Below are 15,824 nucleotides of genomic sequence, written 5' to 3' on the forward strand. Positions count from 1 at the left end.
TTACACTCTAGTGTAAAGTATACTTTTTGGGAGTGATCTAAAAGGAGATGTGCCAAAACCACCAGGAGAGAAATTTAAAAATAAATTATCTTTTTGTAGATAACTACTTAGAGCAAAGACATTTGAGAATGTGAATACTCCTTGAATTGGGTCATAGCTGTATGGGTATGGGTTTGGATAGTTTAGCGCGGAGGATGATGAAACAGATGTAACCAAAACTGGTTTACCGATAGTAGATATATTAATAGTAGCAAATCCCAAAAAACATCCTAAACTCGGATCATATCCATTATTTGAAGACAGAGGTTGATTTACTAATAGATAAATTAAGATATATATGTTGAATGATTAATGCTGGAAATATATTTAATTTTGATGAATATTTAACTTACATGAAAATCTAGTGTAGGTAGATGAGTAATTGTTTGATATGATAGTTGTTTGGTTATCTAGAATCAATGGACTGATTTGACCGCTCAGAATGGTACGATATGCAGTATTTTGGAGATAGGTAGAGTGTGTTTGATTTTGTTGTAGCAAAGTGTAAGGAGAAAACGATGGCATACTTTGTGAGGAGTCTTTGATATAGAAAAATGAATTGGAGTTCTCTACCAATAAAATGTTTACTTTTTCATAGGGGAACATTTGATAATCTTGAACGATTGTTTTACCCGATGGCGGATAGTTAATTTCTTTAACAACATTTGAAGTTCTGCTAACTGAAAACAACAGATATTAGTTGTTGTACTACTCTATTAATAGTAGTTAATTGCGCAACAATTAATAATAATACAAACCATTATAGGGGAATAGATTTTTGAAGCTAGTGGTAAAATCAATACCTCTGACAGTTAGCTTTATTGGGATATCGGGTGGAGGTTCACTTGAATATTCCTCAGCTATGGAAATGATCAATGTTTGAAGTTTTGGTGTAAGACCATCTGGTGAAATCAATTTGCAACTGTAGGGCGATACTGTTGTGCATGTGACCGGTAGCTGAGATACATACAGTGGATATCCGTTTGGATAGTCCACTATTACATTAACCATCATATTGATTAACCTATACATAGATGGTAAACTAAACTTAAAATTAACTTTACTCATATCAATTTCTATAGAAAACTCAACAAAATAGAATATAAGTATAAAGTAATGTAATGATTGTTTGATTGTAACACTGATAACTATAACATACCAATACATTGTAATCCAGGAACGGCTATTGAATCGAGACCACCTGAATTGGTGGTGATGTTGATTACGAGATCAACTGAGGTTTGACCGATTGGTAGTACCATCTGAGTTTGGAAGTTGAACAGCTGATTCGTTCCATTCTCGCCTCTAGAGATCGCCAAACTATTTAGTGCAGTGGGTCCAGGCTGAACAACGGAAAAGTTTGATGGAAACAATGGTTCTGGATGTGAAACTATAACTGCGAATGTGAATGAACATCTATTGGATTCATCTTTTATAGGAGTAGGTTTGCCAATATTATATTCCAACAATGTAGCACCTTTAATTAAATCTGTTTTATGTTTGTAAAATGATCAAATTTATTTATTTTTAAAAAGTTAAAAAAAATGCGCATTTTTCATGTCTTTAATTAAATTAATTTTATTTACCAAAATAAATCAACAATAATGCTATCAGATAATAATATTTGAAAGAGATAAACATTTTTTTTTAAAAGTTGTTTTAAAATAAAAAAGTGTAAAATGTTATGATAAGTTTTTAAACAAAAAAAAAAAATCTGAAGATTTTCTTTGGGACTATAACCCAATCTCAAACTCCAAAAATAATAAAAACCTTCATTTTCCGATATTTTCTTAGATTTTTTTTTAAATACATAAAAATTGTAAAACGATCGTGTTTTTTGATCACAAAAATAAATGTTTTCAAGATCTGAAATCTAGAATAACAATTAAAAACATATTATTTGTTGTTCTGAGCTCACATGATGTGATTTACGGGGATAGCGGTAGTTGATAGAATAGTGATATACTTGATATTGCCTTATTTGTTTTAAAAGAGGAAGAGGAGGTTTAGCGGGTTGTTGGAACATTCTTCCTGACAATACAATTTGTATCCACCTGCAAGCAATACCATTTCTCGATTAAAACTCCACTCATCACCAACTTTAAAGTAATGAGTGGGCGCCCAGCAATATGGAAAATGATGATGTAGCAATTCTCAATTTTCCAATCACAACAACAACATCTGCTACTGCTACACCCAATAGCACTGTAAATGGGCGCCCTTCACTCTAAATATATTTTTGGTTAATAGATAGTAAAATGAAGATAACCTTTTTTTTTTTTTATTCTCAATAAATTAAAAGACTTTAAAATTATTTTTTTTCGGATGTGAAACAAGAGGTCGAAAAGGTCGGTCCTTTTTTTTTTTATTATTTATATAGGATTAAAAAATGTATCGGAATGCTATATAATTAATTTAGATTACAATGATTGGTTGATGTTGATCGACGTAGGTGAGCAAAGTCTGGAGGGCACTGACAATACCGGCTGGATTTTGAATTGGGATAAAGTGACTGGAGGTGTTATCGTGGATGTGATAGCTCTTTGAGGACAATGAAGCCAAGACATTTTGACGAAGAATCCAGTATTCACCGTTGGAGTCGGCAGTCATTACGACCAATGGGATGTTGGAGAGTGGAGTGGCGGTGTTCATTGACTCGTAGGTTTGGTTCAAGAGTGAAGTCGATGGGATCATGATTTGGACTTCTTGGAGGGCGGTGTTGAGATTCTTCTCGGTCATCCACCATTGGTTGTTGGCGGTTTGAGCTTCGATTGGGAAGGCGCAACCGAGTGGGTTCGATGGGATGTAACCGAATTCCAATGGGATGTTGGCGAGCATACCCTCGACGGCACCGGTTGGGAGCAATTGGAGGAGTTGTTCGATGGCAGCGGTGGCACCAGCCAAACCTGGGGCGTTCTTTGGATCGAAGGCGTAGGCAGAGTCGGTACCGTCAATGGTGAGGAGACCAACGACTTCGTTCATGTATTGGAGGGCGTAGTTTTGGATGTCGACGGATCCCCATGACCAACCGACCATGATGTATGGCGATTGAATGCTGGCAGCATTGAGGGAACCGTGGAGACGGTAGACAAACTCGGTCGACATGAATGGGTATGGAGCTGGGTCGGACCAACCGTAACCGTAACGATCGAATACACAAGCACGACTGATATTCATGGTGGAGATGGTTGGGAGGAGTTCAATCAAGACGTTGGCAAAGACCAATGATGAGAATGGGAGACCGGCATCAAAGAGGGCAACTGGACCGTTTGACATTGAGGTGTTTGGATTGGCATAACATCTGATGTGCATCTTCAAACCTTGATAAACTGGGAAGTGGCTAACACCATTGTCGTTTGCACCAATGTAATTGATGGTTGGGTCGGCCAAAGCGATCATGAAGAAACATGAAATTAAAGCAATTGATAAGATGATTGATTTTGATTCCATTTTTGTTGTTTTTTTTTTTTTTTTGATTGATATTTCAAATTAAATAATACTAATATAACAAAGATGATACTAAAAGATTGATAAGTTGTTGTTGGTAGTTGTAGTTGTTAAGTAATGGTAGTGATACAAATGAGTCAAGCTAACTTTGAAACTTGGATTCGGAAGTAAACTTGTTTGACTAAAGATTGACTAGTTGATTCGAAATTAGAAAATAAAGTTAATATTTAACGATGGAAATGAATAAGAACTGAAACAGTTTGCAAATCTAATGAAACCATGTACAGAATTGTGAAAGGTAGAAGAGAATCAATTTAAATAGTTGATTATTAATGCTGAGCAAAAATAACATCAACAACAAATAAAATAAACAACAATTAAAAACATATTATTTGTTGTTCTGAGTTCACATGATGTGATTTACGGGGATAGCAGTAGTTGGATATGCGTTGTTATTATTGATTTAATATTTTTTAAAATAATAGATTGATTGCGGTAGTGTTGGTTTTGGTTTTGGTTTTGTTTTAATCCAAATAGATTTAGGATAAAAAGTGTAGATAATATTATTATTATTATTAGGATGTGGATGTGAGGATGAGGAGGATGTGGAAGATGGTCTAAACAAATTATCTTCTTATCTCTTATAATCCAATTATATTATTTAATTAAGTGTTTTTTTAGTAATACAATAGGTTATTTTTGGTTGCGTTGAGTATATTAACAATGTCGATATATAGGTTACAGAGAGTGAGAGTGTGTTGTGAAGTGCTATTGGGTGTAGCAGTAGCAGATGTTGTTGTTGTGATTGGAAAATTGAGAATTGCTACATCATCATTTTCCATATTGCTGGGCGCCCACTCATTACTTTAAAGTTGGTGATGAGTGGAGTTTTAATCGAGAAATGGTATTGCTTGCAGGTGGATACAAATTGTATTGTCAGGAAAGAATGTTCCAACAACCCGCTAAACCTCCTCTTTCCTCTTTTAAAACAAATAAGGCAATATCAAGCATAGCACTATGCTATCACATACTACTACTGTAATAAATTGGATAAACTCAATGAAGTGAATTGATTGATGAAATATAATTATAGTTGTTATTGCAATTTGCAACTTCCAACTAAAAACAACAACTTTCACTTGTTTTTATCTATCCATCCATATACAGTAGTAGATCTCTCTCTGTTTGTACAAACCAACAACTTCCGCATAGCACACATTCATCTTTTATCCACCAAATATTTCAACAAAAACAAATTAAGTAATAAAAAAATTGATATTATCAATATAAAAGATATGGTAGTGTCGACTGGAATGAAAATATAAAAAACAAATATGTTTTTTATGTTATATTTGTGTTGTTGTTGTTGTGTGAGTTGAGTGAAAGTGTGTGGTAATTGTGATGTATTTTATGGTTAATAAATATTGAAAACACCCACACATAATATTTAATTTTAATTTGGGTTGACAAAAACAGAAACTTGAAAAAAGTAGTAGTTAGGGGTTTGCCCTTTCACTAAAGAAAAGCCAAATCTGTAGAGTAACCAATGCCAATAGAAATATAATAGTTTTTTTTACTGCTATTCTATTGCAATGCATTGGCATACATATAGTAAATGATTGAACAGTTCTAATCTACAAAGGAGTAGTTCGAAGCAATGGCAACAATATGGAAAATATAGTATGACAAGGTGTAGTTGCTCTTACCAATACACTGAAAAAAATAATGTGTGTTGAACAATTTTAATTTTTTAAATAAATAAATAAATAAATAAATTATATTAAATTAAATAAATAAATATAGTTTTATAAAGTAATTATATTTTAAATATTGTTGTTATAATAGTTTGATTCCAAGGAAACAAATAAATCTGAAGTTGTTATTTTCCAAACTATTTATAATGGAAATCCAAGTTGATACAAAAACAAAAAAAAAAAAGTATAAATGCACTATACATTAAAATGTAGACATGATATTACTACACAATAGCTATACTACTAGTTTTACGATTACAATACTACAATATTTTGCGTCTACAACGACACAACAAATACCAAACTTAAAATTGAGATAAGGGAATGGATGCAATAGATATATTGTACAATAAAGTCCTCACATTCCAAAGTACAACCATTAATTTTCTGATCAAAAGGTAGTAAAGAAGGAATGTGTGGTTGGGTAATGAAATGTGTTGTTGATTGTTTGATTGATCAAGTTGTTATACCATAAGTAAATGATTGGATTGGTGTCTAAAAGCTTGTTATATTTTTAATTAAAAATATAACAAAAGACTATCAAACCATTCACTTGATCATTGAATCGATGAAAGTTGTCGATGGCAATAATATTGAAGAGAGTAGATGATTAAAAGAAAGTAGAGGTAACTTTGAAAATGAACAACACTGGTGTTGAGCTGATCAACCAAACACATCTTTTTTCTTTTTTCTTTTTTTTTTTCTTTTCTTTTTGTTTTTATTGTGATCTTGCGTGGAAGATATTAAACGGATGATAGGACAGACACAACACACAACACAACAGACACACCACATACATATAGTACAACACATCTCCCTCAACACCACCCACCACCACCACCAAACATATAAGTAACACTTAGTTAGAGTCGATTAATAATTCGCTAGGAAACAAACAATGTTTGGTGTGTTGTGGATTTTCTTTAGAAAAATGTAGAGGAGTAGTAGTGAAGTAGTTACTGTTGGTGCCATGTCGAACATCACACTTCACATATCTCTTGAGATATGTAGAATAGTATTGATAATCCCATGGTGGCACTGAATTACCAATGGCACTTGTGATTTAAAACTAAAAATATAATATCCATCTGATCCATCAAAAATCATTTCCACAATCAATATAAAAGTAACAAATAACAAAACAAGCAAGAAAACAACAGAAATTGTTTGTGGATGATGATGAGGTAGCAATAGTGCGGAAGATCAGATTATATCAAGTAAGAATGTTAAATATCAAAAAAAGTGAAAAAAAAAAAGTTTTGTGGTGTGTTGTACATTTATATCAAAAGATGTGGGTGGTGTGGTATTGAATATGCGATGCGATGAATCTATATGTTGTTGTTGATTGAACAACATGGTTTGTGTGTTTTGGTTGTTGTTTTATAGTTGGTGTGTGAGTGTTGTTAGAAATTGAGTGGGGTTATTAAGTGACTTTTACAACCATCAATTAGATGGTTGATTGACTCTTATAATTTACATATGTTAGGGGGTGGAAGAAGTGATATTATTTCAATTGGTGAAAAATAACAATGACTAACATAATGTTATATGTGAAAAACACAAATAAACAATACCACCTATATGATCAATGTATTGTCTGTTACTACTGACTACATTCATGATCAAATGTCCAATCAATCTACCGATTTCAAACCACAAATAATCTTAACCATGTATGTTCATCTGATCAGATTTCCAAATATGGATAAGATTGCTTGTTTGAAATTGAAAAAGCACGATACCGATGTTTGATTGATTTTCAGTGGCAATAGCGGTGGTGGTATCATATTATTTTGAAAACAAATGATAAAGTGATAACGAGTGGAATAAAGCAAGAAATTGTTCCAAAAAGATAGTAGAATTGAAATTTTTTGTTGAAGTGCAAACTGTGCTTATTGAATATTAAATTTACTTACATTATAAGGTATTTTGATTGGAGAGCAGAACTAATTTTATGTTGTAGTTGTTGGTTGGACAAAGACAGTTGTTGTTGTTGATTTTTTTTTTAATGATGATTTTCTTTATAAATGAACAAACGATTGGTGAAAATTTATAATACTAAGAAGTGGAATGATGATGGACTGATTGTTGAAGGTAATGGTAATGGTAATGTTACAGATTGCTTACTACAGGGATGGTATTGTTTTGTAGTAGTTGAACTGATAATATAATAGTAGTACAGGTAGTGATATTACAACGGCTATTTTATAGTAATACAAGTTGGATTGTTTAAATAAATATAAAGATGTTAATAATTTAATAATACATTTGGGTTTTTAATTTCCAAAATCGATTCCAAAAAGAGATAGATGGATAGGTATTGATACAAGAGAGTTGGATGGTAAGTGAAGTAAAGTACAGTGAAAGTTGATAAAACGATCGATCGTGTTGATGATAGGAGCAATTTTAATCGATCAAACACCAAACAAATAACGAGATTAATTTAGGAGTCGTTTGATTGGATTGCTTTTGATTTTTAAATAATGATACAATAGATAGCGATGATTATTGGAAAATGGAACTGTTATTGATGTCAATAATAAATTATTATTATTATTTTCAGGCAATGACAGGATGAAAAGTAATGGTACAATGGAAAAAAACAAGGTGAAGTTATAATGTTATTATTATTATTATTTATCTAATATTATTAATTCTTAATATTTCAATAGTTATACAAAATATATTATTTGTTAATTATATTATTTGTTTTTGGTTGTTGTTAATGATTTGGAAAAATGTAAGGGTTTTTATGGATTGTCAATTGTTGGAGAAGATGGTTCAAATTTCATATTATTAATATTTTTCTTCAATATTATTCTTAAGAGGAGGAACAACATTAGAAATTCTAGCTAAACAATAACAAAATGATAGCGCACAACATGGTGTGGTTGAAGATTAGGTGAAATGAGAATTGTAAGAATTTGAATAATAATAATAAGTTGATGGGTGTGAAAAGGCATAATTATTTCGTTCTATAATATGATGTTGGTGAATAATACTAATAATAGTTTAATTATAGAATTTACTTATTGATTGAAAGCGCTAAGATAGTGGTAGTGAAGATTATGGTGTGATTTCTCATGATATTGTTTTCAATGGGGTATTGTTATTGTTGTTGTTTAGGTGTAGGCCTGAGGAAAAAAGAAAAAGAAAAAAGAAAAATAGAAAGCGTATACCCTTGCCATCATTCACATTAAAAGTAAAACTACTAAACAAAAGCAAAAACTAAAAAAAAAAACAAAAGATTGGTATTGACGCTTCGTTGCTCACGCTCAATCTTGTAATTATTATCATTACTATTATTATTAATATTTGATGTGCAATTGCACTGTGTTTTGCAAGTAGTGGCAGGGGTGTGGTGGTTATAAACAATTATTATTATTATTATTTTGTTTTATCGTTATGAAATTCATGCCTATTGTTAACAATGTTGATGAAGATGTTTAACAATAAAATAACAGTAGCACTTCTGCTAATCTATAGATGAAATGTTGATCACACGAACAACATCCATATTTAAAAGCAAAATAAAAATATTTGTATGTGTTTTTGTTTGTTGCAGTTACTGAAGCTACAGTATCTTAGTTGTCATCACATTTCAAGATTTCTATAGAATCAGTAACAACACTACATCACACACACAACCATAACCACACACACACAAAACACAACTTCACCACACCATTCACAACAATAACAACCAATCCAATGCGCACACCTATCTATACTAAGGACGACTCTCCATCGGAGAAGAGTATACCCCCATTAACATGTTCTCATTTTTTCTGTTTAAAGTTAAATCCACTAAATATATAATGTATATAATGTTTTCAAATGATTTGATTGGAAGTGTGAGTGTGTGATTGAAAAATTGTGTGATGATATTTGTGTGTGTATGGTAGTGATCATAACAATCAAATGTATTAATATAATAAAATTTTCAACCACAAACCCCTTTTGGATCTTAAAGGTAGTGATCAAAAATATTTTATTTTATTTTTTACATTTCTAATGAAATGATTGATTATATTGACCACTTTTTTATTATTACAACAATAAAAAGTAATTAATTTTAATTATAGCAACTGGTTGAGTAACTTGATTGCTTATGATTACGAATTATTATTTTTAAATTATTTAACACAAAATTATTAATAATATAATTAGATGAGTTGTTGGCAGAGATTGTTATTGTGAATCTGTAAATTCTCTCTAGATGAATGTTGATCCATCAGCAAACACACACACACACAATACCACCACACGAAAATTGAATCGAACATTTTCATTGCATTCATTCAAGCTATGGCACCATTAATGGTAAAATATTTGATGAATGTGGGGAGAACATATCCAAAATTAGGAGTGTTGGTTTGAAAGATGATCGGACAGTTATTAGAGTGTACGAATAACTTCAATCAAAGAATCATGATGATGATGATGCCGTTGACAATCGTAGAATAAACAGTGTGATAGATATTATTATAGGATAATTATGGAACAAATAAAACAAAGTTTAACGAAATTTAACTAATTCTGAACTTTGAAAAAACAAGAACAAACAGTAAAGAGTAAAGAGGAGGTATGAAAGAGTTTGAAAGAATTAAAGAATCGATTTTTGGATTGAATATAAATATATAAACACATTATATATTTATAAACCTTTTATACATATAAATAATAACTAACATACCTTCAGTTAATTACTTGAGATATAACAATTCAAATAATTGATTATGTTTTATCTAGATAGAGGAGCTGTATAAATAACTGAAATATAGGAACAGAGATCTATGATGAGTTGTTGATGTTACAAATAATAATTTACAAATGACATTCTAAAACTGCTTTGAGTTATATAGGTTTTGAAATCCTCACACATCTAATTTTTTGATATCAAGAAATTCTTGGTGTTTTATCAATCAATATTGGAGAATTGATTGATCAGGTTAATGTGAGGGGGGGTGTGGTTTTGTTTCGATCAAAAAGGTAATAAGAAATACTACCAAGAACAAACTCATAATATTGCAAGGAGAAGCTCTTGTGGTGGCATAATTAAATCCACCCACAAATGAAATTCAAGGTATGTAAGATGGGCAATGATGAGAATCAAATACCCCCACACCACAAAATATATACAACAAAATCAAAAAAAAGGGTGTTTTTTTTGTGTGTCAGTGTGAAACTAAATTGGTGAGTGTTGTTGGTTGGTTTTCAAGAAAGGAAAGCTTGCAATAAAAGCTTAAAGTTGTTTACTTTACTTCATTAGTTAAAAAGCGAGAGAAAAAAAGGAAGAAAGTAACTGATATCAACGAACACCCACATACAATAGAGAAAGACAATATGAGAAAACATACGGAGCAATATTGGTGGAATTTAATTACAACAAATGTTTCTTAAAAAAGTGTATGTGTGTGGTAGTGATTATGGAGGTGGTAGTAGGTAGATGTGATAGATGATTGATATAATCTAGTTATTAAATGGTCTTGAGCCACAATCACGAGTCAAACCGCTCAGCAATGAGCCTCTGTGCTTTGATCTCACAATCCGATGAATAGATATTGGAGCCTTTTGGTTGGTGGTTATTAATTACCACATGTTTAACAGTATTTATTTATGGCATAATATTATGAGGAAAGTTAATTTTATCATGTGATTGTAATCTTATGATTTAAAACAAAGCTATTTGATTGGGTTTTGATTGATTATGAGTCGTGTACTAAACAAACAAATCAGATTAATCAAAGAAAAGACTCAGTCAATCAATTTGAAAAGAAAATTAAATATTTAAATCGAAAATAAATTAAATATTAATTAAAATTTTACAAAAACAAACAAAAAACACAATCGAATGATTGGGGGATCATGATATGATCATAGAGGGTGTTGGTTTATTTTTCACACACCATGATTTAAAGACTTTTTACTTGAAATTGATCAATTCACTATGATTTTGCTTATCATAAAAAATTTTATTTTGTATGATAAATTTGTTTTGATGTTTTTCATAGGTTTTTTTTGTCTTTTGTCACAAAACGGTTTAAGATATTCAAAATTTAATTTTTGTTTTTTTTTTTTTTTGTTTGACGGAAGTTGTTTTTGTGTTTTGTTTGTTTTTTTACATTAATGGATATTTCTTGATCTCGCATCCATAGGCGGTGGGTGTGAGTGAGATTACAGTGTGCAGGGGTATTTCGATTGTTGGGAATTTTTCGATGGGCTCACCAGTGATGTAGCCGTACAAGCAACGCAGAGGAGCAGGATGACTTACAATGAGAGAGGTGTTTCTCGCTATTTAACAGTTTCGAGGATCGGTCAATAATTTCACGGTGCGCAGGGAGGAAGAACAAATGAGATTGAGAGAAAATTCGATCAGCCAATTATTGGGAGGTAGGATGTCAAATTAAATCATTCACAATCATCATATTAAATTGATCAATTTCAAGATTTATCAAACGATTGGTTGAATGATCACAATTAATTTCGAATAAAAATGAGAATGCAAGAAGATAAGAAAAGAGAAGAAAAAGAAGAACAGATTGGTGATTGGTTAGTTATAAATCTGAAAGTCTTGTAAGATCTAAAAATGTATTCATATATTATTATTATTATTATTAGATTAGATACGAGGTGGTGATTGGTGTGTTTATACTAAATAGCTAAATACAACCACCTTGTCTATTTCGAAACAAAACTTTTGCGAAACTATAGTTTCCTTTTTAAATCTTTAGAAAAAAGAGAAAGAAAGGAAAGGAATCTAAAGAAAAAGTAAAAGAAAAAACTAAAGGATAAGGTCTGACCTCCCAAAAGTACATGCTCCACCAAACACAACACAACACAACGCACAAAACAAACACAAAATAATAATAATCACAAATAATCAACAATGAAATAGCTACATTTATGGTAAATTGTGTTGTATCTTAACCACCCCAAAGATTACACATTGATTGTTGGGGGAATGAAATATTAATTTTAGAATGGAATGAATGAGTGAAGAATGAATGAATGATAATGAGTGTGATTATTTTTTTGATTGTTGTTGTTGTTGTTGTTGTTGTTGTTGTTGTTGTTGTTGTAGTTGCTTTGTTTTGAACAAATAAATAAATAGATAAATAGGTAATGATTAAAAAACTATACTTACTTCTTTCAAGTTCTAAAATTACAGATTCAAGACGTTGAATAACGTCGAGGTAGTTCTCACCACGTGGAATACGATATCCAAGTTTATCGTCGGAGTGAGCACCGAATTCATCGGGCATCTTCGTGAGGATCTCCTCGCGGGTCATTCCAACCCATTCGCCACGCTCGATGTCATCGAGTTGGCGAACGTGCACCTTGGGATGCGGGATATACTGAGCGGTACGGATGGCACGTCTCAGCGTCGACGTCCAAACAGTCACCTCCTCGTTGTTCTTGGTGTGTTCATCTACCCAGCTAGCAAGACGATGTGAGAATGTCTCGCCTTCCGCATTCAGGTCGGAATCACCACCTTTTCTGCCTTGTGTTTTCCACTCGCTGGCACCGGAGCGACACAGCCAAATCGGACGTGGACTGAGATGTAGATTCATCAGCAAATACATAATTCTACCGGGCAGATATCCAGTGATACGATTGGCAATGATCTTCTTACCGACATCGTACAACTTTATATACTGTAGTTTATCATCTTCGATCGATGCATACTCCTTCTGATAATAAAACAATCTCTCCTTAAAGTGTTTGGCTGCTTCCACTTCACTTACTTGATGTGCATAACTATTTTTTTTTAAATAAAATATATTATAAGTTAATAAACAACAAATCGTACATTAGTTTAAAACAACATATAATTAAGATAACTAATAAACTAATAGTTATTTAAAACAAAACATACTCTGGTGATAACTTCCAGTTTTCCAACATGTTTGCTTCCATCTTTGATTGATCGGTAAAGATTGACTCTACGAATATTACCTTTGAGATACCTTCTCTTTGACAACGCTGAGAGATCAGTTGTCTTCTCTCGTTGGTGAGATTGGTCGCATCGTATATACCGACTTGAGCACCACTATTTAACCATGACATCATATCATCTATTGCTGCAACTGCCATATGTAATCTTACACGACTACATTAAACAAACATAAACAAACGTAAAAAGATACATTATATTAGTCAACAAGTTCAAACGAAAACAGTTAGTTATATGTATACATACGAAGCATCAACATTACCGGGATCAAAGAATTCAGCAGGTTGTTGAGCACCCACTCTTATTCTACGATAGTCACCAACAGTGAATACCTTTGCCAGTATTCCCATCCAATTCAAGAGATTTCTGATCTTCCTGGCAATGAATGTCTTTCCCGATGCAGGCATACCAACCATAACCACAACGATCTTATCCGATTCGAATCCAGTATATACATAATTTCTTCTTTTACCTTCTACAATAGCTAATGTTTAGTTATTAGTAAGTTTGTTAATAAGTTATAGCAGCATAATGATTGATATGATATTTACAATCATTTGTATTCTTTCTCATCTCTAATATACAACCGGGATATAGATCGGTGATGTCATCCAGCTCGTAGAGAATACGTGTTTCTCTGTGTTTGATTACGAATGGTGTGAGTGTATCTCTTCCAAACTCTGGGAAGTTCACTACGAATATATCATTCAGATCATCTAGAGTGCTACCTGTGAATCTAATAGATTTCATCTTGCCTCTAACCTTGAAGAATATAACAACCTCGTGTGAATGTGTTGTTGTTGGCTTTACATGTTGTTGACTCTTTTGTTGTTGTTGTTGTTGTTGATTTGAACTCTTATCATTATTTACACCACTACTGCTACCAACAACATTGTCTTTTGTTGTTGACATTTTATATCTAACTATAGTTAATCTACAATCTAATCTAATCTAATCAAATCTATTATTTATCTGTAAAATTTATAAACTATATTATTTATTTTTTTTCATTAAAAAAACATTAAATTAAAAATCAAATCAAACTATGATTAAAAAAATGTTAAAAAAAGATATTTTTTTTAAAAAAAATGAATGATATGAACATGTGATTATCACTTTTTTAATCAAAATAATATTACAATGAAAATTCATATTTAAAGTTATATATACATCGATAATTAATATTTTTTTTTTAAATTTTATTTATTTAATAAAAAAATAAAATAAAAAATTATAAATATATATGATCATTGATCTCCTTTCTTTGAGAGCACCAATTTTACATTGCAATAGATTTGATATTCAAACAATTTAGGCTGACCATCTCCTATTTGGAAATAATTGTTAAAAAATAAAAAAATAAAAAAATAAATAAATATTGTAATATAAAAAGGAAAATAGATCTATTTCTAAATTTATATTAAAATTAGATTCAACTAAAGTCCAATCTTTTACTTCACAAGAGCGGAAATAAAGAATAATTGGAAAAATAAAAAATATTGTTTAATTTGATGGAAATGTCCCAAAGTACACAATTTCAATAAAAGGAATCAAGGTAAGTATTCAGTAATTGTCAATAAGTATTGTTTATTTTAGTGATACTAAATTGATATATTAAAAAATATTTTTTTAAACTAGCTTCTTTTGATTGTGTTTGACACTCCAGATCAATCCAATGTTGATACCCTAATTTAAGTAAATCCAATAAAATATGAGAATCAAAATCATCGATTTCATATCGATTTATTTTCTTTTGATAAACACTGTGATGTTGGTCTCTATAAAAAAGGCTAATGGAAATAGCATCCATCTTTGACGCTTGATGGCATATGATATCGGCATATTGTTCCAAAGTTGGTTTGATTCTATTGTAAGTATTAAAAGTATAGATAACTACATTCACTGTTGAAATAGAAGGGCAGTAGTCACTGAAAGCACCAATACTAAGATCATCGATTGAATAGCTATCGGTTGCAAACCAGTTTAATCGAAATCTATCATATTCGTTATTCGAATCCGAATAATGATAGATTCTGTAACCCTTATTGTTTGATCTTCCATTTCTGCAATGATAGTTCTCTAGTCTTGGTTGTCCGTCGATCAACGATATACCAATGTCCAACTCCTTACACCTAATGAAACCATTGACTCGCACCTTTATTAGAGTGTCATCGGTTAGCGGTGCATTGAACGGTACCTCGATTGTCTTTACTTTACTATCTTTGAATTTCAAATAGATTCCTAATATCTCTTCTTCCTTGGTCAGCTGATCCTTTTTTAACCATACCACCATTGACAATCTCTCTTCACTGTATTCTTCACAAACACTAATCACCACATCAAAACTACCTGTAACAACATTGTCTTTGAAACTATCAACATATAAATCATCCATCAAAACTTCCAAACTAAATGGTTCCATATTATTATGTTTATTATTTATAGATAAAAATGGTTTGTTTGATCAAAAAAAATGATCGAGCGAATGATCATTTATTTTTACAAAAAAAAAAATAAAATCTTTCTTTTTATTTTTTTTATTTATCTTACGATCATATTATTTTTTCTATAGTGGTGTGTATTGAAAATTGAGAAGTATCTAAAACATATTCTTTTTCTAAATCCTC

The 15,824-nt window shown here is 31.3% G+C and overlaps 5 protein-coding genes across 5 annotated transcripts; all 5 read right to left on the bottom strand.

The window, feature by feature from the left end:
* Positions 1–2,065, bottom strand: PPL_02619 (uncharacterized protein; the record flags this gene model as incomplete). The annotated part of the gene is made up of 5 exons (XM_020573598.1): positions 1–314; positions 393–719; positions 798–1,115; positions 1,199–1,301; positions 1,958–2,065. 5 exons carry the CDS (start codon positions 2,063–2,065, stop codon positions 1–3), a joined length of 1,170 nt encoding a protein of 389 aa, XP_020435670.1.
* A 389-nt stretch (positions 2,066–2,454) lies between these two features.
* On the bottom strand, positions 2,455–3,489 carry PPL_02620 (alpha/beta fold hydrolase; the record flags this gene model as incomplete). The annotated part of the gene is made up of 1 exon (XM_020573599.1): positions 2,455–3,489. The coding sequence occupies one exon, from the start codon at positions 3,487–3,489 to the stop codon at positions 2,455–2,457; it is 1,035 nt and encodes a 344-aa protein (XP_020435671.1).
* A 3,801-nt stretch (positions 3,490–7,290) lies between these two features.
* PPL_02621 (uncharacterized protein) lies at positions 7,291–9,023 on the bottom strand (the record flags this gene model as incomplete). The annotated part of the gene is made up of 4 exons (XM_020573600.1): positions 7,291–7,399; positions 8,483–8,539; positions 8,703–8,814; positions 9,014–9,023. The coding sequence occupies 4 exons, from the start codon at positions 9,021–9,023 to the stop codon at positions 7,291–7,293; spliced, it is 288 nt and encodes a 95-aa protein (XP_020435672.1).
* Positions 9,024–12,267: 3,244 nt separating this feature from the next.
* PPL_02622 (bifunctional nucleoside/nucleotide kinase/histidine phosphatase family protein) lies at positions 12,268–14,109 on the bottom strand (the record flags this gene model as incomplete). Its single annotated transcript, XM_020573601.1, has 5 exons — positions 12,268–12,327; positions 12,410–13,001; positions 13,120–13,353; positions 13,444–13,681; positions 13,749–14,109. 5 exons carry the CDS (start codon positions 14,107–14,109, stop codon positions 12,268–12,270), a joined length of 1,485 nt encoding a protein of 494 aa, XP_020435673.1.
* Positions 14,110–14,235: 126 nt separating this feature from the next.
* PPL_02623 (uncharacterized protein) lies at positions 14,236–15,619 on the bottom strand (the record flags this gene model as incomplete). Its single annotated transcript, XM_020573602.1, has 2 exons — positions 14,236–14,240; positions 14,800–15,619. 2 exons carry the CDS (start codon positions 15,617–15,619, stop codon positions 14,236–14,238), a joined length of 825 nt encoding a protein of 274 aa, XP_020435674.1.
* Between the last annotated feature and the right edge of the window lie 205 nt (positions 15,620–15,824).

The sequence above is a fragment of the Heterostelium album genome, assembly GCF_000004825.1.
Source record: "Heterostelium album PN500 unplaced genomic scaffold PPL_scaffold3, whole genome shotgun sequence".
Taxonomy (NCBI): domain Eukaryota; phylum Evosea; class Eumycetozoa; order Acytosteliales; family Acytosteliaceae; genus Heterostelium; species Heterostelium album.